At 46.8% G+C, this 25,482-nt stretch overlaps 1 protein-coding gene across 1 annotated transcript; it reads right to left on the reverse strand.

The window, feature by feature from the left end:
- Window positions 1-1,887: 1,887 nt before the first annotated feature.
- On the reverse strand, window positions 1,888-20,050 carry LOC133364981 (solute carrier family 22 member 13-like). The gene is made up of 10 exons (XM_061586129.1): window positions 19,668-20,050; window positions 17,492-17,595; window positions 15,819-15,973; window positions 14,106-14,274; window positions 12,256-12,376; window positions 10,556-10,647; window positions 9,242-9,456; window positions 5,468-5,576; window positions 3,526-3,735; window positions 1,888-2,183 (listed from the first exon to the last, which is right to left on the reverse strand). The coding sequence occupies exons 1-10, from the start codon at window positions 20,037-20,039 to the stop codon at window positions 2,093-2,095; spliced, it is 1,638 nt and encodes a 545-aa protein (XP_061442113.1). The 5' UTR covers window positions 20,040-20,050; the 3' UTR covers window positions 1,888-2,092.
- Window positions 20,051-25,482: the final 5,432 nt, after the last annotated feature.

Raw genomic sequence — 25,482 nt, forward strand, 5'->3', positions numbered from 1 at the left:
GAGGTGGTTGTTTCTAAAAGGCTTTTTGTACTCCTGCAAACCTCAAGGCGCCTCCAAGCAAGCTGATACTACCCTCTCCTTTTTTGTGTGGGAGGAGGGCCCTCCGTTTTTTGCCCTTCTTTCTGTTGGCACTTTCCACCTGAGTTTTCTATTGGAGCGATTCATTCAAAATGAACCTCACCAGCTGTGGCATCCAAAATGGCAGCCTCTGCATGACATGGTGCCTTAGGGAGCAGTCCAAACCCAAGACCCACTGGGATGAACAGAGTTTGGAATAGGTGGATCTCCTGCTGAACCCCTCATCCTGGCTCAGCCGGATATTCAGTGGCCTAAGGGCTCCATCCTGGCTCAGCTGGGACTCACTCGGGGTAAGCCCTGGAAAGGGGGCATTCTGGGGTAAGAAAGAGGTGGGATGGGGGAGACTTACCCTTGTTCCAAACTCCATTCAGCTCAGACATGTGTCTTGGCAACCCAACGGAAGTTACACTGGGGGAAAGGGTTGTGTACGTCAAGCTCTATTTTAAAGGCTTGTGTCCCCTCTGCCAGGCTCAGGCCAGCTCAGCTGGCAGTAGCCCCACTCCTGAATGGGATTTGAAATGGGGTAAATTACACCAGGATAATTTACGCTGGCTTCCTATAGTCTGGATTGCTGTCAGTCTCTATTTACATGCACGTGTACTAGAGAGATGTAGGCGCATCAGAAGAGCCGGATGAGCCGGATCTGGGCCAAAGGCTCAAATAGTCCAAGACTGTTGCCAGAGTGGCCAACCAGATACCCGTGGGAAGCCTGCAAGCAGGACCTCAGCACAGCAGAGGTCTCCCCACCCGTGATTGCCCACAACTGCTATTCAAAGATATATCCTGTCCCACACAAGGGATTTAACTTCTAGAGAACTAGAGGGGGAGTTTCATCTGAAAGACGACAACTCACAAAAGGCCACAGCAACTTTAAAAAAAACAAAAAACATTTCTTGCCGCCCAAACAAGGACAATTTCAAAACCAAAATAAAGGACAAATTCCTAAACAGTGTTGCACCTGGGACAGGTACCAAAAAATAGGGACTGTCCATCCTAATGGAGGATAGTTGGAGCAAATGACATATCTAAACACTATTCAGTGCAATCCTGTGCATATCTATTCAGAAGCAGAAGGTTCTGCAGCTCAGTGGTAAAGAGCCATATCTCAGTGTAGGGATGGAGGGATCTGTCAATTTCATTTCTTTCCGTTTCTCATTCTTCCAACCTTAAATTCAGTTCTCCACATTTCTACAGCAATTAGCAATTTTTTAAAACAAACAATCCTCATGAAAATTCTCCAGCATTTTAGTGTGAATTTCTCCTAATAAACACTTCTTGTAGGCAGTTTTGACTAATGCACACACTTTTGCAAGCAACTTCTCATCATATAATACATTTTTGTACAGTATTTTCACTCATATTTTCATTTTTATGCACATTTTCCCCTAACATATGCAGATTCGTAAACATTATTTGGTTGGTGAACTGCATTGCAAAGTTCACATAATTGTGAATTTTGAGGTATGGCTATTTCAGTTCTGATATTGTTTCGGAGAGTACAGATTTGATAGATTTGATTTGAAATGCAAACTGAATTGAATTTTTCAGCCATCCTTAGCTCAGTGCTAGAGCATCTGCTTTGCATGCAAAAGGTGCCACGTTCAGCCCCTGGAATCTCCAGGTCTGACATTTCTGATGTTTCCTAAACGCAAGTCCAATAGGATTTACTCCCAGATATGTGTGTAGGCCAAGTTACACCATAAATACTGCTGTGTTTGCATCGCAGCTATTCTTCAATAAGCACAACCAGAACCATTGTAAGATTATCTACATACTTTTAAACATGAGTGTAGGCTTTAATCTGTTCCTATTACATTCAGACATATCAAACCAAGTTATTTTAAGGGGCACTAATATAACTGATTTTCTTTTCTTTAAAAAAAAAGAACATTTAAAAATCCATTTAAAAGAAGTTAAAACCAATTATTTGTATCCACTGCTCACAGTGGGGAAAAATCCACTCATTTTTCTGCTGTTTTCATTCATGGCACCCTGGAGCAATTTGTACTGCTGGCTAAAAGCGAGTCGTCATTCTCTGTTCAGTAATGTCTTCGTTTGATTTTAAATATCCACTTTCCAAGCTGCCCCTGATTGTCTTGCTGGGCCTATGGAAAGGAAAGAACATTAAAGAGACAGGATTCCATTTCTTTGTATATAATTTCCTGCTCAAAATCATATTGCAGGTATTACAAGTGCATCAAGGAAATCCAGGAATTGGTTCACAAAAGCTCTCTCATACAGTGTCAAGCCACTGATCCATTTAGCTCAAAGATGTCTGTGCTAACTGGCTGCAACTCTCTGAGGTTTCAGACAGGGGTCATTCCCAGCCCTTTTTAGAGATGCGAGGTTATCACTGGATGGTTGCAACATCAGGTGATGACTAACTTGTATGATTCAGCCTTCGCCATTCCAGATCATTTGCCGGTTGTTAAGACACAGTTCACACATTTATAAGAGCCAGTGTGGTGTAGTGGTTAGAGTGGCAGAACAGGGTTCGAATCCCCACTCAGCCATAAAGCTCACTGGGTGACTTTGGGCCAGTCACTACCTTTCAGCCTGACCTACCTCACAGGCTTGTTGTGCGGATTAAATGAGGGGGATAATAATGTCTGCCACCTTGGAGAAAAAGGTGGGATATAAGTGTAACAACAAATAAATAAATTGAAAAGCCGTGTGCATGATCAGGTGGGATGGAATTTCTGTTTGTGGCATTAGATCTGTGACAGCCTGTTCACACATGTAAGCTATCCCCTGACGTTGCAGGCATCAAACAACGGCCATGCATATGTGAACCAGTCCCAGATGCAGAGTAATCAAGTGCTCTACAATGCATACATACCCGCAGGAGCGTCAGATCGGCTCTGCCCGCGTGTCTGCACTGTACTGACCTCACTGCCACCTTGCCCCTCTCAGGACATCACAGCATCGGCGATATATAACGTTTATTAAAGAAACGAATGTGCAACCAACACAACTGATGCAAAATTGGCATGCTGTGATCAAATTGCCTCAGCCCCACGAGCATTTTGGCAGCTGAAACTCGTGCCGGCTGACATTTCGGGACTGTTTTTGAAGGCAGCCCTATCTAGAAATCATGACAGTTGTCTAGCATGGACGTTAAGCAGTGCATGTAACTGAGGCCAGGCAGGGCCATTCCTGCTATTAAGCAGAGGGAAGGAGCTGCCTTGAGCAAAAGATTTTGGTTGTAACAAAACGGCATCAGCTTGTTAGCTATGCATGTTATTGTTGCATTGTTCCTGCTAGGGAGGAAAAGAGATGTTTGTGGGATTTTGCCACAATAACTTGGTTGGCTTTGGGTCCTATGCATTTTGACTTGGGGCGGGGGGTGGGGGAAGGCACTGAGAGCTGCTCTGCTTTCCATGGTTCATGGAGGCAAAAAGGCAAAGGAGTACAAAAATATCTTTAGACCTGCCCCCTAGGACTCGCCTCTGGTTGCCTGCATTGTCATCCAGGTGATCCGAAAGTTCTTTGCCGCATGTCTCCGGAAGGAAGGAAGACAGGATTCCACCAACCACTGCTGTGCTGCCAAATATCACCACAGGGATGGAGGGGTGATACTTGTCCAAGAGGCCAATCAGGGGCGAGATAATGCCGGCCAGCCTGGCTGCCATCTGGCACACCCCCACACCAGTCTGCCTGAGAAGGAAGCAAGCCACAGACGGCATGTGTGACAAGCCATTCCCACAATGACCTGGAGTGACGCTACAGTGGGGGCATGATGGGATATTTCACTGGCGGTTCCCATCTTGCACTGCTGCCAGGTAAACCAGAGGAGGTACTTCAAAGTGAAAAGAGGGCCCACCAGGTGGCACTTTGCCTAGGGGCCTTTGAAACCTGGATACGGACCAATCACTTTGTGATTGTCACAAGGAACGGCCAATAAGCACTTTCCCCAGTTGAACCAGCTTCCTTTGGAAATAGAAAGAACCACTGGTTCCTAAGCTCAAAACTCTTTGGGCAGTTGTATGCCTGATCGAACAGGGGCAAGCATATATCCACACCAAGATCACTGCTCATACTGTTTATATCTGTATGCAACCTGAATCTCAGAAAAACAGGCTGTTCAGTCCTCCCCCATGTAATATGCCGGAGCTCAGCTACACTCCTGTGTTGTGGCCATCTTTTTGCAAAACTTGGAACTGGATACACAACAGGGATTGGCTGATGAGTTGTCAGAGTCCTGGCCCAGCTGTAGCTGTCAAAATGACTGCATTGCAGATATGGGTGGAGGAGACATTCAGTCCAATCCACATTTTTAATATGAAACTCCCTAATTTGCACTTCCTGGAACAATACAAGAACCGAAACGCAGCTATCCTTCAACATTCCCACTCCTCTGAGTTTTGTGATGCGGTTCTCCAAACCAAATAATCGGTACAAAAATGTGTGCATTAGAAGGAAGTTTCAATCAAAATGCATATATTGGTGAAAAAGACGTACACAAAAGGGAAAAACGTGTATGGGGGAAAATGCACACAAGGATTTGTACACTAAAATGCGGATGAATTTTGATGAGGACTTAAAAAAACTAAACTGATGTAGAAATGTGGAGGTCCAAACTTAAGACGGGAGAAATGAGAAACTGGAATTGACAATTTGCCCACCTGTAATTGCAGAAAGATGGGGGGGGGATAAGATCTTGGTGGGTCCCTGTTACATAGGAAGCTGCCTTATACTGAGTCAGACCACTGACCATAGCTCAGTATTGTCTACACCAGCCTTTCCCAACCTCTGGGTCCCCAGATGTTGCTGGACTACAATTCCCATCATTCCTGATCATTGGGCATGCTGGCAGTGGCTAATGGGAGTTGTAGTCCAACAACATCTGGGACCCAAAGGTTGGGAAAGGTTGGTCTACACCACTGTTCTTTAACCTTGGGTCTCTAGATGTTGATAGACTACAACTCCCATCATCCCTGACCATTGACTATACTGTCTGGGGATGATCCAAGTTGTAGTCCAACAACATCTGGGGACCCAAGGTTGAAGAACAGTGGTTTGCACTGATTGGCAGCGGCACTCCAAGATTTCAGGCAGTCATTTCTCCTTGCCCTACCTGGAGATGCCAAAGATTGAACTCGGGACCTTCTGCATGCAAGGCAGATGCTCTACCACTGAGCTACGGCCCTTCCACATTCCTAGGCTAGCACACTACGACAGGAGTCGGTCCTTAGTTTGCGAAGGTAGAGTGAGTGGCTTCCATCACGTCACACTGCAAAAGCTCACTATTCGTTTTTAAAACTGGAGAGGCAACTTAAGATTCCATAACTTGAAAAAAACATCTTTTACTTGTTTCAGATCTCTGCATAATTACACCTTTTTTTGAGACTTAAAAATATTATTTTTCAAAGGACGTTGCAAACCTCACCGGACAACAGTTGGGAATAGCTCTGCGGAATACACATAGGATGTTGAGAAAGAACCAGAGAGGATGAACTTCCCACTGATGGCAAACACTGTTACTAGCACAGGCAAATCTAGGAAGAAAGTCAGATTTGGTTTCAAAGAAAACCCAAAAGGCAATGTAGGGTGGTCCCAGGGCAACAGCTCCCCATCCTCAGGGGGCCATGGATATGAGAGGCCCCATCTCGTAGGGTTGCCAGGTTCAGGGCCTGAGACTGATCCTGTATCTTTAGGAGAAGAGAAAGTCAGCCAAGTGCAGGTGTTCTTGCAATCCTGTAATGGGAAAAACCACAAGGTGGAATTCTCCCTTCCCTCTGCACAACTTTTACAGATACAGAAGACCTCTTGGAGGCCGAGCCTGGCAACCAAGAGGTCTTCTGTAGCTTTACAAGTTGTGCAGGGGGGAGGGAGTATTCCACCTTGTGGTTATTCCCGTTACAGGGTTGCAAGAACACCTGCACTTGGCTGACTTTCTCTCCTCCTAAAGACACAGGATCAGTCTCAGGACATGAACCCGGGAACCCTAATCTGTATGGGCAGTTTTGGAAGATGTCATCTGTTGACATTGGCATTCCCTCAATCTCTTGACCCAAGTTTCCCAATTTAATTGCTGTGCTGTTTTCATGGGGTTGTTTTATGACATATTTTAATTATGGATGTTTATATTGTAATGTTTCGATGGGATTGTTTTGTCCCATATTCCAATTGTCATGAAATTGTAGCATGGTTCAGAATGGTTAATGGAACATGGCTCTGTTGCAGGGAATTGTGGGGATTTCATCTTGGGAGGAGATGGGCCTCTGGGTGAGTGGAAAACTTTTACGTTTCGTTTCTCAGCTGCCACTAACTAAGAGGCTTGAGAAGCGGCACCTGGTTATCTCTGCTGTCTGATGAGAGCCTGGTACTCAAGGACAAGCAGGCCTGAGAACAGTTGAGATGGGGGGGAAGGGGGGGCTGCTAGGCGCAAACACTGAAGATGCTTCGGGAAGCATTACCTCATTAGAAAGCCCCCTGATTGGCTAATTTACTGTGAACTGTTGCTGGGGGTTTTTCCTTAAGAATAGGGGGTGAAACCTATAGCCTTTGTTCCCCTGGGTTCCATCTAGACAGGTGGTTACCTGAATGGGGTTCCACTGCCTTCACTACCCAACTTATGCCTCTCTGGGGAGAGGTGAGATTTACAACTACTAACTCTTCAAGTAAGTAGGATAGGATAGCTAGTTAACAGTGATCTTGTTCCGAAGAGCCTTTCGGAGGGACTGAAGGTAGAGCCTGACACTGATTTTATGCCTTCGACATTAAATTTTACCTTTGTAGTCCCCTTTAGTACCACTCCCTGTATATATATGTGTATGTGTGTATTGTATTGTATGTATTTTAATTTAATGTTTTTGTGATTTTATTGTTTACAATTTTATTATGTACGTGTTTGATTTGATTTTTGTAAGCCACCCTGAGTGCCCTGTTGCAGGGTAGAAGGGCGGGATAGAAATATTTTAAATAAATAAATAATAGTTTTGTTGTTTTTTATTGTGCCTGAACTCTCTTAGATGTTATACCTAACCCCTGTTTGGGTGTACGTTTTAAGGAACTGTTTTGCTGCTTTTAATTGTGCATTTATCTTTTATTCAATAAAGCTACTTCGTATTTACCCACCTGCGTTCATTGCATGAGGGCAAGTTTGGCTCTGAACCTGGTACCTTGGCCACTGACCACAAACTACCATGTTTGGGGTTTGCCGGGGGCTTCTGGATGAGGAGTGGCTGTCTGGCTCTTGTCCTTAGAAATCTCTGGTAGAACTATATCTGGGCTCTGGGTTTCCCTTGACTCAGAGTGGTTGTTCAGATTGACGGGTGGTGGCAGCCTTTCTCCTACCTTGCAGGGTTGGTGTTGGTTTGCACAGCCTTGGCAAGGGGGATTGGTTGGTCAGGAACAATTGCCCAGGGTTGGGAAATTGGTCCTGGAAATGCACCTGGCCACTGCAGGATGGCTTAGGGCATGTCACCAATTATGGATGTTTATGATTATTTTGAGGTTTATACTTTGCAAATTGCTCAGAAGCCTGTTTTGGCATTAAGCATTGTATAAATTAAATAACAGCAAGAACAAGACAGAGGACATCTTAGACCAGGAGGAGGATTTGTCCTCAGAACCGGCTTTTGACATATCCGTCTCTTGGGGACCTCCAGCACCAGAGAAGCCTGTAATGTCAGTGCCTCTCCCGCCTGAAGAAGTTGTGCTGCCTTTCAAGGACTCCAGCTAGGAGACCATACTGGGATCCCAGCCTCCCTCAGACTGTCCAAGTCAACAACTCCTCAAACAGGCAGAGCCCCTTTAAGAGTAGACCCCCCCCCCATCAGGGATGGAGGAAGCTGCTCAAAGGAAGCTGCGGCCCTATTTAAGGGTCAGCCTGGGCAGGTGGGCAGGCTCCTGGAACAACAGGCAAGCCTAGGAGCCATTCAGAGCCATCCAGGGTGTTGGCAGGCCTTATTTATTGGTGGGCTTACCGTCTGCTTTCTCTGGCCTTGCCTCACTGGAACCTGATCTCTTCTAGGCCTGGCTTTGTTTACTGGATCCTGAACTGGGACTAGGACTATGTGACCTAGCTCACATACCTCACCTGGGCTAGAACCTTGTCTCCCATCAGGGATTGAGAAATGGACTGCCTTCAAGTCGATCCCGACTTACGGGTTTTGTGGCAAGCAGTATTCGGAGAGGGTTTCCCATGGCCTCCCTCTGACTGAGGCTAGTCCTCCGCAGCTGGCTAGGGCCTGCTCAGCTTGCCACAGCTGCACAAGCCAGCCCCTTCCTTGTCCGCAACTGCCAGCTGGGGGACAATTGGGCTCCTTGGGACTCTGCAGCTTGCCCACAGCTGCACAGGTGGCAGGGCACATAACCCCTGAGCCACTCCCTGTGGGGGTGATCTTTAGCTGGCCCTTGACACCCAGGAGACACGAGCAGGGATTTGAGCTCACAGACTCTGGACTCCCAGCCAGGCTCTCCTCCCCACTGTGCATGTGCGTGTAGAGAGAGACAGAGAATCCTCTCAAGTCATGAATATAATTTGTTTTAAACTGTATTTAATATTGCATTTTATACTGTTGTGATCCACCCTGGGATCTTCTGGTGAAGGATAGATAATACAAATACGGTTGAGCCTTCCAGACTGCTAAATCTGGCCCTATGAACTCTCCCCAAGCCACACCCCTCACTGACTCTGCTTCACCCCCATGGCCCAAATGTTTTTCTGTGGTTGGAATGTTAACTCTGTTAATTCCACCTGCCTGTCTGGGTGGAGGAGAAAGTGTGTGGGGGGGTGTTGAAACTAGCTACTGTACAAAGGTAAAATTTACATATGTTGTTCCACCCACTTTTGCCTCTGCCCCCCCCCACTGGCATGTGGCCCCCGGAAGGTTGCCCAAAAAGGAATGCGGCGCTCAGGCTGGAAAAGGTTCCCTAGTCCTGACATAAGGATCTCCGTTGATCATAACAATAAAGGAAATTGTTGGGGTGGTATCTCATGTGGCAGCCTGGGGTCTCTGCCAATGGTAGATGTCCCCCCCCCAAAATTAAGTCTGATGCAACCTACCACCCCATATCACCCTGTCCATGCAGTGAAGAACTGCAGACAAACTACTTGCCCCAAAGAGGCAGCCAGCACATGGCATGAATTAAAGCAGAGTTCACTTGGCAGGTTTTAACTCAGGGGGCCACTGGCCCTTTAGGGATTGCATCATACCTTTTGGAATGACTGTGATGAGAAGGCAAATGGTTCCCCCCAGGAACAAGGCGAAAGTTTGGCATTTTTTTCTCCCTAACCACTGCATCAGGAAGACACAGGACAGGCGAGCAGGAATTTCAACAGCCCCAAAGATAACCTGTGTCAGGTAGATATTGAAGCCGAAACTGCCCACGTTCAAGCTCAATCCATAGTATGCCAAGCTGTTGACAAACCTAAACAAGGACAGGCCATATTTATGATTAAAAGTAAAGTGAGATTTAAACTGAGATTTAAATCACAGCACCACCTCCCCATTTCCGAATTTGCTGTTTGCCACAGATTCCTGTTTTAACTTTTAAAAGAAGTTTCTGGTCCTCATGGGAGCAGAGATCATTTTGCACATGTGTCTTTAAAAAGATGTAATGTTTTGGCCATATTATGTATACTGTGGGACAGCATTGGGTGCAGGTGATATATAAATAGGGTGTGATTAGATAGATTAGATCAGTGGTTCTCAATCTTTGTTGGTTTGCTGCGCACTGTAAAACATATAATTTTTTTCTGGTGCACTTTGTGTACAAAATTAAAAATATATTAATATATTTTAAACTATGAATAAAAATAACTTAATAATAATATACTTTCATAATATTCGCGACACACCTAGCCACCTCTTGCGGCACACCACTGTGCCTCAGCGCACCATTTGACAATCCCTGGATTAGATAGTCAGATAGATAGACAGAATGTACTAAGATGCTTTATATGTAATCAAAACACTAGCCTGTCTAGCATTCTCAGGTGCAGACTTTTCCCCACCCCACTGACTGAGAACATAGGAAATTGCCTTATACCAAGTCAGGACATTGGTCCATCTAGCTCAGTATTATGCACTCTGATTGGAAGCGGCTCTCCAGGGTTTCAGGCAGGGGTCTCTCCCAGCTGTACCTGGGGATGCCGGGGTTTGAGCCTGGGCCTTTCAACGTGCAAAGCATATGCTGTGCTGCTGAGCTGTGGCCATTCCCTTCCTCCAGTCCTTCCGCTGAAAGTGGCACCTTAAATCACAGGAACACCTTGATCCTGACAGCATCATACTGAGTTAGACCTTTGATCTACCTAGCTCAGTATTGCCTAGACTGACTGGCAATGGCTCTCCAGGAGTCAAGCCAAGGTCTTTACCAGGCATATCGGGAGATGCCCTTCTGCATCCAAAGCAGATGCTCTATCACTGGGCAAAGGTCCCATTAACTGGAAATGCCAGGGATTGAATCACAGATCTTTTGCCTGGTACTTGACCACTGCTAATAAAGTAACAACAGAGAGCATGCTTACCAGACTGATGACATAAGAAATGTCACCTTCCCCAAGTGGGGATTTCTGAGGAGTTCCAGAATGCTTGCAGACTTGGTCTTTTCAGGTTTCAGCTTTTATCAGACATGAAAGTGAAAACACAAGAGAGAAAGGGGTGGAGGAACCACGGTAATTTCAACTGCAATGTCTTCCTCTATGCCCCATCTCACGCCATCCTATTTTTGTTTCTGCTGGAACATCAAAAGCAATCTATAGTTGTACAGAGCCACACACTGTTGGCCCATCATGGACAAGGAGAGCAGCTGTGAATGTGTGTCCCCTTTGGCCTTCACCACCTAGTGGTGGGCAAGAAGAAGCGCAGTTCCTGTCTGCCTCATAGGAGTACCTTTACCTTCAAGGCAAGATCTTGGGGAGAGTTAGGGGTAAACACTATTTGCACAATGGAAATGAGAGGAGTAGCTAAAGTACTGTGCAAGCAGGCAACCAGGCAGGCTTTGGTTTACTTGGCTGGGACAAATGGAGGTTGCTCATGGTCCAGGATGACTTACCAAGATTCGTTTGTTTATTTTGCTTTGGTGTCCATTGCTAGAAAAACCAGAGGCAAGTCTTCTGTTTTTCTTTTCTTATCCTTTTAAGTTCAGGTTAGGACAGGAACAGAGAACCTGTGGCCCTCCATTGGCCCCAGCTTGCATGGCTAACGGTGAAGAACGTTGGGAGTTGTTGCTTGGCCAACATCTGGAGGGCCACAGGTTCTCCACCCTTGGGTTAGGTGACTACGCAGGATTTGTGCTCATTGTAACACACCAAGAACTACTGACCTACTTCTCTTTGACTTCATCCCAGAGCCAGAAAGCTCCATCACCACCTCTAAGACCCTCCCTGTATATCAGGATTTTTTATGGCAAGAGTTGGTAGCTCCAGCTAATATCTTACAGTTGTTAAGAAGATAAGGAAATATGTAGACATCTGTCTGCTTCTATGCCTGGGAATGATTCTCCTTATCCGGATCATTCCCAGACTAGATCTAATATGCTCCCATCTACGCCCCCCCTTAAACATATAGGATTGGGGGGAGGGTATTCATCCAGGTGTTATTGTTGGGGTCCCCTTGAAGCCTGTGATTTTATATCTGTAAGACGGACTTCTGTAGAAAAAGACTGCTAAACCCATCCTCTTTGTTAAGTTAGTGGCTCTAGCCAAGTATGTTAAGTATCTCTTGGCATAACTAAAGAGTGCAGGTGAGTCGTTGCCACAGAAGCTGCTAGCTGGAAATGCTTCCAGAAGGTGACCTAAAATGGGATAGGCTACCTCTCCCTTGGCTGGCGAGTGAGTGTAAAAGAAAATAGACCAGGGGCCAGTCTCATCTTGAAGTGGGCTGGGAAGGAGGACATCCACTTGCTCTCTTGTGCTGAATCCAAATCTATGGCTTTGGAGGGCCCCCTGGAGCAGCAAGATCTGCTGGAATGTTCATGCTGTGAACTTTCCATCTTATGCCCAGCCTTTCTCTCTATGTGCATATATGTGTAAGTAAAACCGAGCACCACAAAGACATCACTGTCTCTAGTGACCTTCATTCTAAGGAAACTAGACTCATCATATGCTCAGGCATGCCTGACACCACTCACTGTTTGGAGACTGAGGGGCACCATGTAGCAATACGGGATCATGTGAAATAACCTTTTTGTAGAGAACAGTTGGGTACAAATCCCAGCTGCCATCACCTGTTGTAACAGTTTTGGTGGGATGGTTCGCTTGTTGACAGAGGCAGCCTTCTGGAGAAGCTTCTTGGCTTCCTCCATTTTCCCTTTGGCTGCGAGCCATCGAGCAGACTCAGGAAGGACCCTGAAAAATATATGAATACAAAGACAACGTCCATGTTGTATGTATTACATGCTTTAAAAAGAAGCACACAATACCCCCCCCCCGCCATCTGTCTTGTACTAGACCATTCTGTGGCTACTGATACCGAAAAGAAGTATCAAATTCTCCGTTTTGGGTAGAGACACACTTACTGTTGTGCCGGTTCCGGTGCACCTCTCTTTTCTCAAAATGAGCACAGGAAACTAGTCAAACGAGTCTTAAAATCTTGTCAGATCAGCTCCAGTGCGGTTTATTTTAAAAAATTCAGCTTCAGGCAGGTTTCGCAGCTGATTGGTAGATTGATCCCTTTGTCTTCCAGGTGCGGCCAATGGAAACGCTTTGCTGCAGGTTTAGGCAGAGACAGTGACTAGCCCAACACTTTGTTGTGGGCAGTTCTGAAAGGGCTGAAGGCAGCAGTGGGGAAGGGAGGTGTGGGCAGCAAAGGACAGTGTCACTTCAAAAGGCCACCAGATAAACCATTCTGGCTATTTTTGAAGCAACTAGTGTGCCCACAGCCTTTGTTACTGCTCAGATAAAATCTGATGCACGTATGGATGTGGGGGGAGGAATTGATTCAGTTCACATTTAAAGCAAGACCACCTAATCTGCACTTCCTGAAACAAGGTGAGAACCTAAACACAGCCATCCTTTGAAATTTTGCAAAACTTGGAGAAGCCAGCTGGAGAGGGACGGTGTAAAAAAACTGGCCTATTATAAAGTAACAAGTCACGAAGGTCAGATGGCATTCACCCAGGATGCCTTGAACTCAAGTGTCAAAGCATTGAGTTACAGGATTTCAGTTACTAATTCACCCACCTCCTTGTTGGAGGGCTGGAAGGGGGGGCAGTATTCAATCTTGAGAAAAGTAACCAGGGAAGGTTTTATTTTTGGCTCATGACCAACTTCTCGTGTTGAGTTCTGTCCTGAGCAAAATAAAGTGTTACATGTGCAGAATTGTTAAACATCCGAGTCCCCTTTCTGCCTGCAGAAGGTCCCAGGTTCGATCTCCAGCATCGCCAAGTAGGGCTGCAAATGACCCCTACCTGAAACCGTGGAGAGCTTCTGCCAGTCAGTGGAGACAACACTGAGATAGATAGACTAATGGTTTGACTTGATAGAAGACCTTAGGGCATTTCAGCCATGGGGGAGGGGGGATTTGCCCCCACATTTGGAGCTGACTACCCCTTTTATTTACTGAGCATTTGCTTTGCATGAATAAGATCCCAAGTTCAGTTCCCAGCATCTCCAGGTAGGGCTGGGAATGTCCACTGTTTGAAGCCCTGGAGAGCCATTGCAGTCATTGTAGACATTACTGAGTCACTGGTCTGACTTGTATAAGGTAGCTTCCTATGTTTTCCTATGTTACTTCCACAAAAGGGGGCTCCGATGATCTTCAGACTGAACGTCTGGGCAAAACAATGGCCTATCATCACACTATTAGCAATGTACAGGAGCAAGGGCAGATCCATATGTAGTCAAAACCCCACATCACCCATGTACAAGAAGGCAGCGTCAGCAGGCTTGGGGGACCCCAAGGTTTGCAGAAGTATTAAAAAAGGGGGGCTAAGCATGCCCAGGGGCTACAGAATGCTCAAGGTCTTTTGGGGTTGGGGAAAGTGGAATGGAGTATCCTGGAACATTGAACAGGAGCACTCCAGACTGCAAAATTTTGTTGCAGGTCTGACTTGTCACAATTTGGTCTAGGACTCACCATAGGTAAAAGAAGAGACCAAACACCGGGGCTGATCCAGCCACCTGCAGCATCCTCCAGTCACGAATGGCGTAAGCCAAGCCAGCCAGGACCATCTGCCCGACCACAAAGCCCAGATGGCTGACAATCACAGTTTGTGGACGATAGTCAGGTCCAACCCATTCGGTAGCTACAGGGAGTTGAAAGAAACTGATTTTAAAGCAAAACCCCAATGATGTGAACAAAGCTTGAAATAGGTAGAAAAGCCAACTTTTGATAGGGCAGTCTCACAAAATTAAAGTTTGCATCAGAGTCTCCTTAACATCAGGTTGCATTCAACTGTATTGATTACCAACGCCCATCAGCCCCCACAAGTATGGTCAATGCTCAAAGACGATGAAAGTTATGGTTCAGCAGGCTCTGGAGGGCCAAAAGGTCCCCACGCCGAGTGCAGGCTGAGCTAGGTGGACCTGATGGTCTGATTTGGTATACGGGACCTTCCTATGTTGTCGTTCCTAGCACAGCACAGATGTTATCCAGGTCCATGCCAAACTGATGTCCATCATATTGTTATGGGACTGAGGGATGAGATAGATGATTTCTGTGTGTCCACTTCAAGCCTGTGATCTTGTATCTGAAATTGGGATATGCAAGCAAGAAACCTGCTCTCCTGGTCAGACTAAGTCCTTTGTTAAGTTAGCCTGTGAGTTATCGAATGGTCAATCTGCATATCCAACCAAAAGGAGCTGTTGGAACTCTTTTCAGGGGAGAGGCCCTCCTCCCCTCATTCTGGAGCCAAAGAGAGGCTTGTGTTTTGTCTAGTGGGAAAAAAAGCTGGGAACTGGAGACAGACAGAAAGGCTTGCTTGCTTTCTGTACCCCCAAAGCTATGGGCAATGGGGAGCAAGATCAGGTTGGAACGTGTGTAAATAAAAACTATGCGTCCTATAAGACACCGTAGTCTCCGCCAACCTTCTTACCAAGGAAACCAAAGCCTGGGTAAGCACAGGAACCCGTGGAAGTCTCACACCGCTTGGAGATTGGGGTGGCGTGCAACAATATCCTACAGGGAAGGCACATGTAGAAACTAAAAACAACCTACAGAAAAACCTAAGGGGACTACCCACCATTATCTGGGAGAGGAACTTGTAGTAGAGCAGACACTTTGCATGCAAAAGGTCCCAGGTTCAATCCCTGGCATCTCCAGTTGCAAGTATGAGGGAGCCAATTGTAGGAAAGTCCTTGGCCTGGGACCCTGGCTGGACAAAGAGTCAAGCTCTACATAAGGCAGCTTCCTATATCTCTAGCCCTAGAAGTGAGATCGTGCCGGTTATTTGTTGAGCATCCCAAACAGCAGGAGTGGGGAATCCTTTTATAACCTCAGGGCCGCATTCCCTTCTGGGCAACCTTCCGGGGGCCACATGCCAGTGGTGGGCAGGGCCAGAGACAAAAGTGGGCAGAGCAATGAATGCGAGTTTTACCTTGCACAATAGACAAACTCCTCCCTCCACCATCGGAGGACACATTGCAGCCATGCGAAAAACACTCCAGAAGGGTGGCAAAGCCGGGCCAGTGAGGGGTGTGGCCTGGGGAGAGAGCCAAGGGCCAGACAGAGAGGTCTGGAGGGCCACATTTGGCCTCTGGGTCTGAGATTCCCCACCTGTGCCAAAGAAGTCCCCGAAAAGTAAGTTTCCCTTTATAGTTTGTAAAGCCATTTGTGACGGTGGCGTCTTACCTAGAGCTAAAGTGCTTATCGCGATGCCAGAAACAGCAGCACCCACAAGAAATCGAAATGCACTGTAGAGGTAGAAATTGGGAACAAAGGCCGCAGCCACCCCAAATGTGCCTTCGATGAGCAGGGACAACAGAGTAATTGGCCGCCGACCAAACCTGGGAGAGGAGAGAAATGCATTTTGCCATCTCGTTGGTGACTGGGAACTGAACGGGAGACATTCACACAAATTCCTGGGGACCTGCACATTTGTCTCAAGTTGGACTCCTTAGTGCAGATGGTGCTGGACTCCGTCAGCCTCAGCCAGCATGGCTGGTGGTTAGAGAAGATGGGAGCTATAGTCCAGAACATCTGGAAGGCACCAGATTGGGGCTGGCTGGCATACAAGGTATGCTCCCAACCTCTCAAAAGTGCTACCCAGTTCCTTGTATAGTGGGTTTAGAAAAACAAATGGAACCTGCAACCAAATGTCGCTGGGTTCAGTGCTCCTGTTCAGGGTGGCAGCCAGGCCCTTTTCCAATATACTCCATTCCATTGTCCCATTTTTCAATACCCACCTCCCCAAATCACAGAGTATTCTATGGCCACTGTGCATACTCAGTCCTCACTGGGGTATTTTGGGAGGGGTATAGGAAGGAGGTTGCCCCCTTATGTCCCCCCCAGATATTTTTTCTATTTCTAGAAACCCTGGGGTCTCCTTGCACCTGCTAATACCTTCCTCATTTCTCAATAGATCCATCTAGGCTATATAGGTGCCATAACTAGCACCTGGGTTCACAATGTTGGGGGGGCTGAAAACTGGAGGAACCTTGCTAGTCTATGAAAGATCCTACTATATCTCTGTTGCAACAAAAAATATCAGAGCCTTGTGCTAGCTTAAAGACTAAAATGTATTGTGGTATAATCATTCCACTCCAACAGGTCCTACTGCTACTAACTACGAAGTAATCAATTTTTGTTTTTTGTTTTTTAAAAAACACTTCCACAAAAAACCCACAAACTTCACAGGCAAGACTCCAGTGTGAAACTGCAGAACTGAAGTTTGTGATAAAATTTGATCCTACTCATTTAGGTCTTAATCGAGACTAGGGATTTATCTCCCATGCCAAGGGTTCAGTCTCTCCAGCTTTGTAACAATTATTGTGTTGTCATAAATTGCGGCTGCTGTGAATTGTTAGTTTATTTTGTGTGCTTTAAACTTTGCTGATATATGTCATAAACCTACTCAACCTCGTGTGTTTCATGACCACACATCTCCCCTGCCCTTATTTGTGTTTGTGATGCAGATTTCAATCTTAATGCATCTGATGAAGCCAGCAGTAGTGCCACGATCGCTCTATTTATTTTTAAAGCACCACTTCTAAGGGCCAAACCACATGAGAAGTTAAATACAATTCTTTTTGCATTTAAGGTGCAGGTTGTAAAAAAATGCAAATTGCATCAGCTTGAGGAGCTGATCATTATAAGGATCACAGCAGGCCCTGCGACTGTCCTTGGCAAAATCCTTCTTCTGAAGCTGGTTTTTGCTTTTGGGGGTGGGGGTGGGGGTGACGGGTGGGAATCTCCCACTAGCAGATGGCTTTTCTAAAAGACAATCCTTTCTCAGCCCGCTCCTGGGTCCTTCTCTCCAACCATTTCCTGCCCCTTGGTTCTGCAATTTTTATTCTCTCTCTTACCGGTCACTTAACAGACCAGACGCCAGTGCTCCAGTGAGAAGGCCCAGCATGTAAATAGATTGCGAGATGTCGTGTAAATCGTGCCTGTCACATACCAGGTCGAACTTAAGGAAGGAAAGGAAAGCCACTTTATTTGAAGGGAACCAGGAGAGGGCAAGTAACTTATTCCTTGACAATGGCACATAGTTTAGTAGTCAAGCCGTGTGTGTAGGAAGCTGATTTAGGCAGTGGTGTTCGGAGCCTGTTGGCATTGGTAGGGCAGAAGGCAGAGAGACCAACACTAGGTGGAGCCAGAGAGCCAATGACTGGCAGAGCCAATTAATTCTAATGTCGTTCCCTCCCCCTTCCTGAGTTCTACAGGGCAAATCAGAGGGTTCATCCATACCAACACATAAAATTGCTTTAAAAACTACATTTTCCTTATTTAAATTGGCCGCTGGTAGTCCAAACGAGATTGCTTTGCACTTTCTTTGTACTCGAATTAAACTTTTTCCTCATCCACACTGCTAGGTGCACCCTTTCCCCATTCCCCATCCGCCCATATAACACCAGAACTTGGAGACACCTGTAAAGATATGAATTCTGGAAGAAGCAGACAGGATGAAAGAAATTACTTCTTACACAGCACGTAGTTAAACTGTGGAATTTGCAAGAGGCACAAAAGCACAGTGAAAAAAGCGGGTAAAGAAAAATCAACTCTTTTGAAATGTTGTGTTGGAGGAGAGCTTTGCGCAAACCATGGACTGCGAAAAAGACAAATAATTGGGTGTTAGAACAAATTAAACCAGAACTATCGCTAGAAGCGAAAATGATGAAACTGAGATTATCATACTTTGGACACATTATGAGAAGACAGGATTCACTAGGCAAGACAATAATGCTGGGAAAAACAGAAGGGAGTAGAAAAAGAGGAAGGCCAGACAAGAGATGGATTGATTCCATAAAGGAAGCCACAGACATGAACTTACAAGATCTGAACAGGGGAGGTCACTGATTCATAGGGTCGCCATAAGTCATAATTGACTTGAAAGCACATAACAACAACAACAACAAAGTGATGGCCACAATTTAAGATCACTTTAATAGAGGATTAGGCAAACTTATGGAGGACGAGGCTGTGAGTCTTGATGGTTATGTGCTACTTCCAGTGTCGTGGACAGTGTGCCTCTGAATACCAGTTGCTGGGAATCAAGAGTGCACTCGAGTCCTGCTTTGTGGCTTCCCTTAGGCATGTGGCTGGCCACTTTTAGAGGATTCTGAACGAAATGAGTCACTGGCTTGATCCTGCAGGGCTCTTCCTATATTCCTAGGGACAGGAGTATGGTGGTGTTGGTATCAAAAGGGCAGAGATGGCTATGCAAGGGAAGTTTTGAAAGCTGTGGATTAGGGACCACCCCCACCCCCAAAAGGAGCCAGGAGCTAGAGGTGTAGAGTGGGAGGTGATTTTACGTATGATAAGAAATTATCGACCAAAACATTTGGCTACCAAGCCTTTAAGCAATAAATCACCACCATCATTGATATACACCACTTAATGCCAAAATAGGCTTCTCTGTAACATGATGCAGTTGGATAGGCCTATATAAAGGTCACCCTGAATCAATTGCTGCTGATGTCACTTTTAATCATTCATAAAAATTATCTTCAGGAATTTTATGCTTTGTCTATTTCTCTATATTCTCTTGTGAAGAATGTGTTACCCATGCCGAATGCAGACACCTGTGCTGAATTGTGGCCCCAGAATGTGGTCTGAAGACACATGATTGGATTCCTCGGATTCCATGTCGTAATTATCTTCCATAATATGCAAAAATATAAGAAGTTGTCACAATGCAGGTCATTATGCTGCAGTTCTCTTTATAGACAGGTGGTGCTGTGAACTACAGCATGACCACCTCAGTGATCGATGGTGGTGAATGGGCGAGGCGGTTGAGTGAACAAGGAGGGCAGCCATGAGGCGGGCAGGTGGCTGTGAGGTGAGCAAGGTGGTGCTGGCAGTGTGGCAAGGCCTGGAGCCACTGGGGAGATTGGTGTTGGGGTGGGGTAGGTATTCCTGGTGTTAGGTGGCAGGGTGGATGGGTAAAGCAGGCAGGGGCAGCAGCCCCCAGTATTTACATATAAATGGAATTAAAAATAAACATGAAAATAATTCACGGATAAAATTAAATTCCCAGACCTGTGTGAGTAAAGAAGGCTCTTGCTTTGAAGGATACACCCATCCATCTTGACACTTCTCTGTAGAATTAAGTCCGTATTTTATGATGGCATCGAGATCCTGGTCCACTGGAGTGTACATGAGACATTCCTCAAAAGTCCCATCAGACCTTTTCGGGAGGGTCAAGTTCAGCCGTTCCTCTTTGGTCAAGTTCAAGCCGATGGCGTTGAACCAGCTTGTGTTGCAATAATGGGGCTGTTCTATGACCATGAATAACTGGCCAAACATATGAAAGCCAATGCTTGGTGAGGCTAGAGTGAGCAACAGCAGCAACCAGCATTGGAATCGCCCAAAATCACCAAGTGTTTTGATTATTTCCCCGACGTCTGACATTGTTGGCTTCTTTCCGCCCTTCCCTCTATGACTGCAATCTTCCCCAAAGCCCTCCTTCAACTATCCTTTAGAATTAATGTTTAAACCCAAAATAAATGTTGAGATGACATTGGGCAACAAGAAGGTGTTAAAATTCATTGGGAACGTTTTTTAACAGGGCATTTTAGGTTCTCGCAACGGAACTTTGTAACATATTAATCTCCTGTCCTATACTATGGCAAGAGAGGGCATTGTGAAGTCCAGCAGAAACAGTGCAACAGAGCGAAAGAAGTCTACCACACCCTGTCATAACGAGATAAATCAGTGCCAGGCTTAACTATGGACAAGTTCCATCCATCAGATATGCTCCAAAAAGTCCTCTCACTGTCATGGGACAGCAAACTGACCGAAAACTGCTTTACATTGCAATCCTATATGCATCGGGGGGGGGGGGCTTCTCCTGAGGCCATGCACATCCCCAGGTCTGCTTCACATCCTCCCTGCGTTTTTGACTGGAATGTGCTGTTGAACTCTTGATTTCTTGCTTGTCTGGATGGATAAAAAGGTGTGTGTGTGTGTAGAAACTAGTCTACTGTATAAAGGTAAAATCTACTGTAAAAAAGGTAAAATTTGTTGCTTTCCCAATTTTTGCCTTTGGCCCCCCAGAAGGTTGTCCAGTAGGAAATGTGGCCCTTGAGCTGAATAAGATTCCCCACCCACCTGCTATGCGTGGCTGATGCAAGAGGCAATAGATGGGGGTGGGGATTTGTGGCTTTTTGCTTGATGCCAATTGATTTTTAAGTTGTTTGAGGTCTGAGACTGTTGAAAATGGTCTTGTTTCCTTAGATGCTGCCATGTGCTCTGGCCTAGGTTGGAGGGGCCTCTGCTACTTGAGGCAAGTCATTGACCTCACTGAGGGCGGGCCCAGCAGCTACACACCTGCAGAATTAGCCTTCAGCCCCAGGGAGTTTGTGACCTAGAGTGAGTGAAGAGGAACAGCATGGGAGTTTTGTGTGGTATTGTTCCATGCATCCTACACACTTGGATGTCAGGTGCAAAACTCACCATCAGGAGAATCTCAGGATAGTGCTTTCTAAGGACACGTTCCTAGTGCTCCTGGCTGCAGACAGTGGCATGAAGATGTCTAAATTTCCTCTAGATCAGCCTTGTCCAACCTTTGGGCCACAGATGTTGCTGGACTACAGTTCCCATAATTCCTGACCATTGGCCATGCTGGCTGGGGCTGATGGGAGTTGCAGTCCAGCAACATATGTGGCCCAAAGGTTGGACAAGGCTGCTCTAGATGATCAGTCTGAGGAACTTTAGGGAAGCTAGTCAGTTTTTTGGGGCCACAAATGACTAACTCTAGTCACTGGTATGCACTGACATGCAGATTAGTAGCTCGTAGACTTAGTAATAAGGGTGGGCATAATCATACTACCTACAATCTTGGACCACTGATTCCCAAGCCTGATGTTTCCTTATGGATTCTGAAGGCAGAAGATAAGTTTAAGGGGAACAGCTGCAGCACTGGAGAAGACCTGCCCTGGGAGTGAGCCTCTGGGTGCTTGCTTGCTCACTCTCTGGGTGGCTGCCTCTTGAGACAGCTGAAGTCCCTGGTAAGTGCTGCAAGGAGTGGGACCCCCTGCCTGACCCTAGAAAGAGACTGCAGTCAATCTTGCATCAGCTCCTGACTGGGTCAGGGGGCATAAAAGCCCAGCTGCCCTTGGGGAGCCCCTTAGGGAGTTGTGAGGGCGCTACTCCTATTTTTTTAAAAAAAAAACAATCTAGAGGAGATTGGTAACAGGGAGGGCGTATGGCGCATGTGTAGTTCCTGTGTAGGGTGACAGCCTGTGCAGTGAACAGTAAGAGAGTCGCCAGATGCCTTCAGAGTGAGAGTCTGTACCTGGCAGAAGGCTGGCCCTCCCTGGGTGAGCGATGGGGGGGAGTAGATGTGCCCTGTTTGAAAGATATTGAGTTGGTCTGACTGTTCCCAATTCTTGCAGAGGCCTAGTGAGATAATTGGCTCAGGTAGGTTTTGTTGGTGGGCTTCATATCAGGTGTTTTAGAAGGAGTCTTAGTAAGGAGCAACATGGATGATGCCTCCCTAATTTCAGTGATCACGGGTAGAGGGAAATATAGCCATGAGGAGGTGCTGAATTACCATAGAAGATGAGGGCAAGGCTATCTGCGCCTTGTTCCTTGCTGCCACTCCTCTCATGGATGGGTTCCTTGTTGCTCATCTGCTGTGCCGGCTGGCCTGTGTGTATTGTTTAACATCAGATCGTTACACAATAAGGCCACACTCATCCATGATTTGATCATGGATGAAGGTGCCGATTTGGTGTGCATTACTGAGACCTGGGTAGGTGAGCTGGGAGGAGTTGGTCCGACCCAGCTTTGCCCACCTGGATACTCGGTGCAACACCAGCACAGGCTGTAGGGATTGGGGGGGGGAGGAGTTGCTGTGGTCTACAGAACTTCCATCTCTGTCACCAGGAAACCATTCTGTCTTGGAGCTGGCTTTGAGGGCCTGCACCTGGTGTCAGGCCAAGGGGACAGGAAACTAGGATTGCTGCTGGTGTACCGTCCACCCTGCTGCCCGGGAGCTTCTCTGACCGAGCTGGCAGAGGCCATCTTGGCTGTGGTGTTGGAGGAGCCCAGAATGATAGTGCTGGGTGATTTCAATGTCCATGCGGAGGCTGCCTCTAGTGTTCCAGCTCGGGACTTCATGGCCTCCATGATGACCATGGAGCTGTCTCAAGTTGTCACTGGCCCGACACACAGGGCAGGGCACATCCTTGACTTGTCACCCCATTGACTTGGTCAGTCTAGTTCCTGGTGTAGTTTAGACTTTAGGGCTCCGATCCTCCCCTGCAGGGGTGGTGGACAGATTAAGATGGTCCGCTCCCAGAGACTAATGAAATCCACAGGATTCCTGAATGCCCTGGGGGAGTTTTCAGTAGATACAGCAGGTGACCCTGTTGAAGCCCTTGTCATGTTCTGAAACAGTGAGGTGCATCTGGCTCTTGACACAGTTGCCTCTGAGCACCCTCTCCAGCATTGTGGAGCCTGGTTTGCACCTTGGTACACCAGTGAACTAAGGGCAATGAAACAGGCTAGACGATAGCTAGAGTGCAAGTGGCAAAAGGCGTGCCATGATGTTGTTCGGGCACACATATAACATCATAACTGTGCCTGCTGTGTGGTGGTGAGGGCGGTGAAGAAGTCCCACTTCTCTGCCACCATCGCATCCTCAAGTAGCCGTCCAGTGGAGCTTTTCTGTATTGTCAGGGATCTATTGACATCAACTCCAGGAAATTGAGTTTTAGACCCTTCAGAGGGCCACTGTGAATTAATTGCAAGGCACTTTCAGGGTAAAGTTGCTCGCCTCCATAGCAATCTTGATGCTCCATCCACATCCACTGTAGTCCCCAAGTGAGTTGTCCAGTGCAACGTCTGCTGCAACGTCTTGGGAACTGTTTCAGTTGATGAGGCCTGATGTCGTGGACAAGGTGCTTGCGACAATGAGGTCAGCAATGTGTCCTCTTGACCCTTGCCCTTCTTGCTTATTAAAACTTGTAGAGGGGGGGTAACCGAGTGGATCCAGGGTGTGGTCAACATATTGTTGCAGGAGGGAGTGGTTCCTGCTGCCCTGAAAGAGGCAGTGATCTGACCACTCCTGAAAAAGCCCACCCTGGACCCACTGGTTTGTGTCAGCTACTGCCTGGTCACAAATACCCCCTTCTTAGGGAGTGATTGAGAGGGTTGTGGTGCAGCAATTGCAAATACTCTTGGATGAAACAGATTATCTTGACCCATTCCAATCTGGGTTTAGGTCTGGTTATGGGACTGAATCGGCCTTGGTTGCCCTGATGGATGACCTTTACCGGGAGGACAGGGGGAGTACTACCCTGTTATTCTTACTTGATCTTGTGATGTTCCTGTATTAATGTAAATATGGTAAGTGCTGTTTGTATAGAAGATACATGGTAAATGGAATGAAAGAGGAGGGGGGAGTAGATGAGCAGCAGAATGCTGGATGATTGGCTGAGCGTTTGAATGGCTGAGAGTATAAATGGAAGAATGACAGTTGAGTTAGAGAGGTGTTTGAGAGGTGTTAGGTGGGTTGTTTTGGTGGTGTTTGGAGGTGGGTGTTAGGTGGTGGATGTCAGGAGAGTGTGGAGAAAGAGGGAGTGGGAGTTCTAGTTAATGATAAGTCAAGTATCACAGGAATAGATGAAACCATATGCTTAAGTACCATTAGAAAAGTAATCTTGTTATTTCTGTTATTTAATAAATACTATTTTGGTTTACCGAAGGCCTGATCCTTGGCTGGGGTTTCACAGACCAGAAGGGAGGGTAAGGTAATTACCAAGGCTGAAGGGCAACAGTAACAAATGGTGGCAGCGGTGAAGAGGAGAATAATATTACAAGTATCCAGAGGAACCCCGAGTTATATGAGTTATCTACACTGATACATGGGGGTTGGGAACAGCATAAGCACGCAGTCACAAAAGTAACCGGATAGAGGGAGACTCAGGCAAGGTCTCTGGGAACATTAGTTATAGAATGTGACTGGTGGTGCTGCCTAGCAGGGGGATCTGTTGAGATCTATGCTAGAGCGGAGAGAGAAACCATAAAAAAGGACAGTCCGGACTGGTGGAGTCCCTGGTGGTGCCTAGTGAAAGGCAGTAGCCACAAGCAGGTAGGAACCTGACAGGGAGAGCCAGGGAAGGGCGTCACAGATCTCTTGGCAGCTTTTGATACCATTGACCATGGTATCCTTCTGGGCCGACTTGGTGAGATGGATATTGGAGGCACCGTTTTCCAGTGGTTCTGATCCTATCTCCAAGGTCATTTTCAGAGAATAGCATTAAGTGACTGTCTTTCCACCCCTGGCAGTTGTGCTGTGGGGTGCCTCAGGGTACCATCTTGCCCTCCATGCTGTTTAACATCTGTATGAAGCCGTTTGGAACAATCATCAGGAGATTTGGGGCGAGGTGTCAGCAGTATGCTGATGACAGATGCCCAGCTCTATTTCTCTGTAACATCTGAATCAGGAGAGGCCGTGCAAGACCTGGACTGCTGCCTGGAGTCGGCGGTGGGATAGATGAGGGGCAGTAAACTGAGTCTGAATCCTAGCAAGACGGAGGCACTGTGGGTTGGTGGTTCCCGAGTTTGGATAATTGGTCAGTTGCCTGCTTTGGATGGGGTCGTACTTCCTCTGAAGGAGCAGGTCCATAGTCTGGGGGTGCTCCTTGATTCATCTTTGTCGCTAGAGGTCCAGGTGATCACAGTGGCTAAGAGTGCCTTTTACCAGCTTTGGCTGGTAAGACAGCTGCAGCCGTTTCTGGACCGGGATAGCTTGACCACCATTGTCCTTGCACTGGTAACCTCCAGGCTGGAATACTGTAATGCACTCATGTGGGGCTGCCCTTGAGGTTGGTCTGGAAGCTGCAGC

This window comes from Rhineura floridana, chromosome 10, assembly GCF_030035675.1.
Source record: "Rhineura floridana isolate rRhiFlo1 chromosome 10, rRhiFlo1.hap2, whole genome shotgun sequence".
NCBI classification, from domain to species: Eukaryota; Metazoa; Chordata; class Lepidosauria; order Squamata; family Rhineuridae; genus Rhineura; species Rhineura floridana.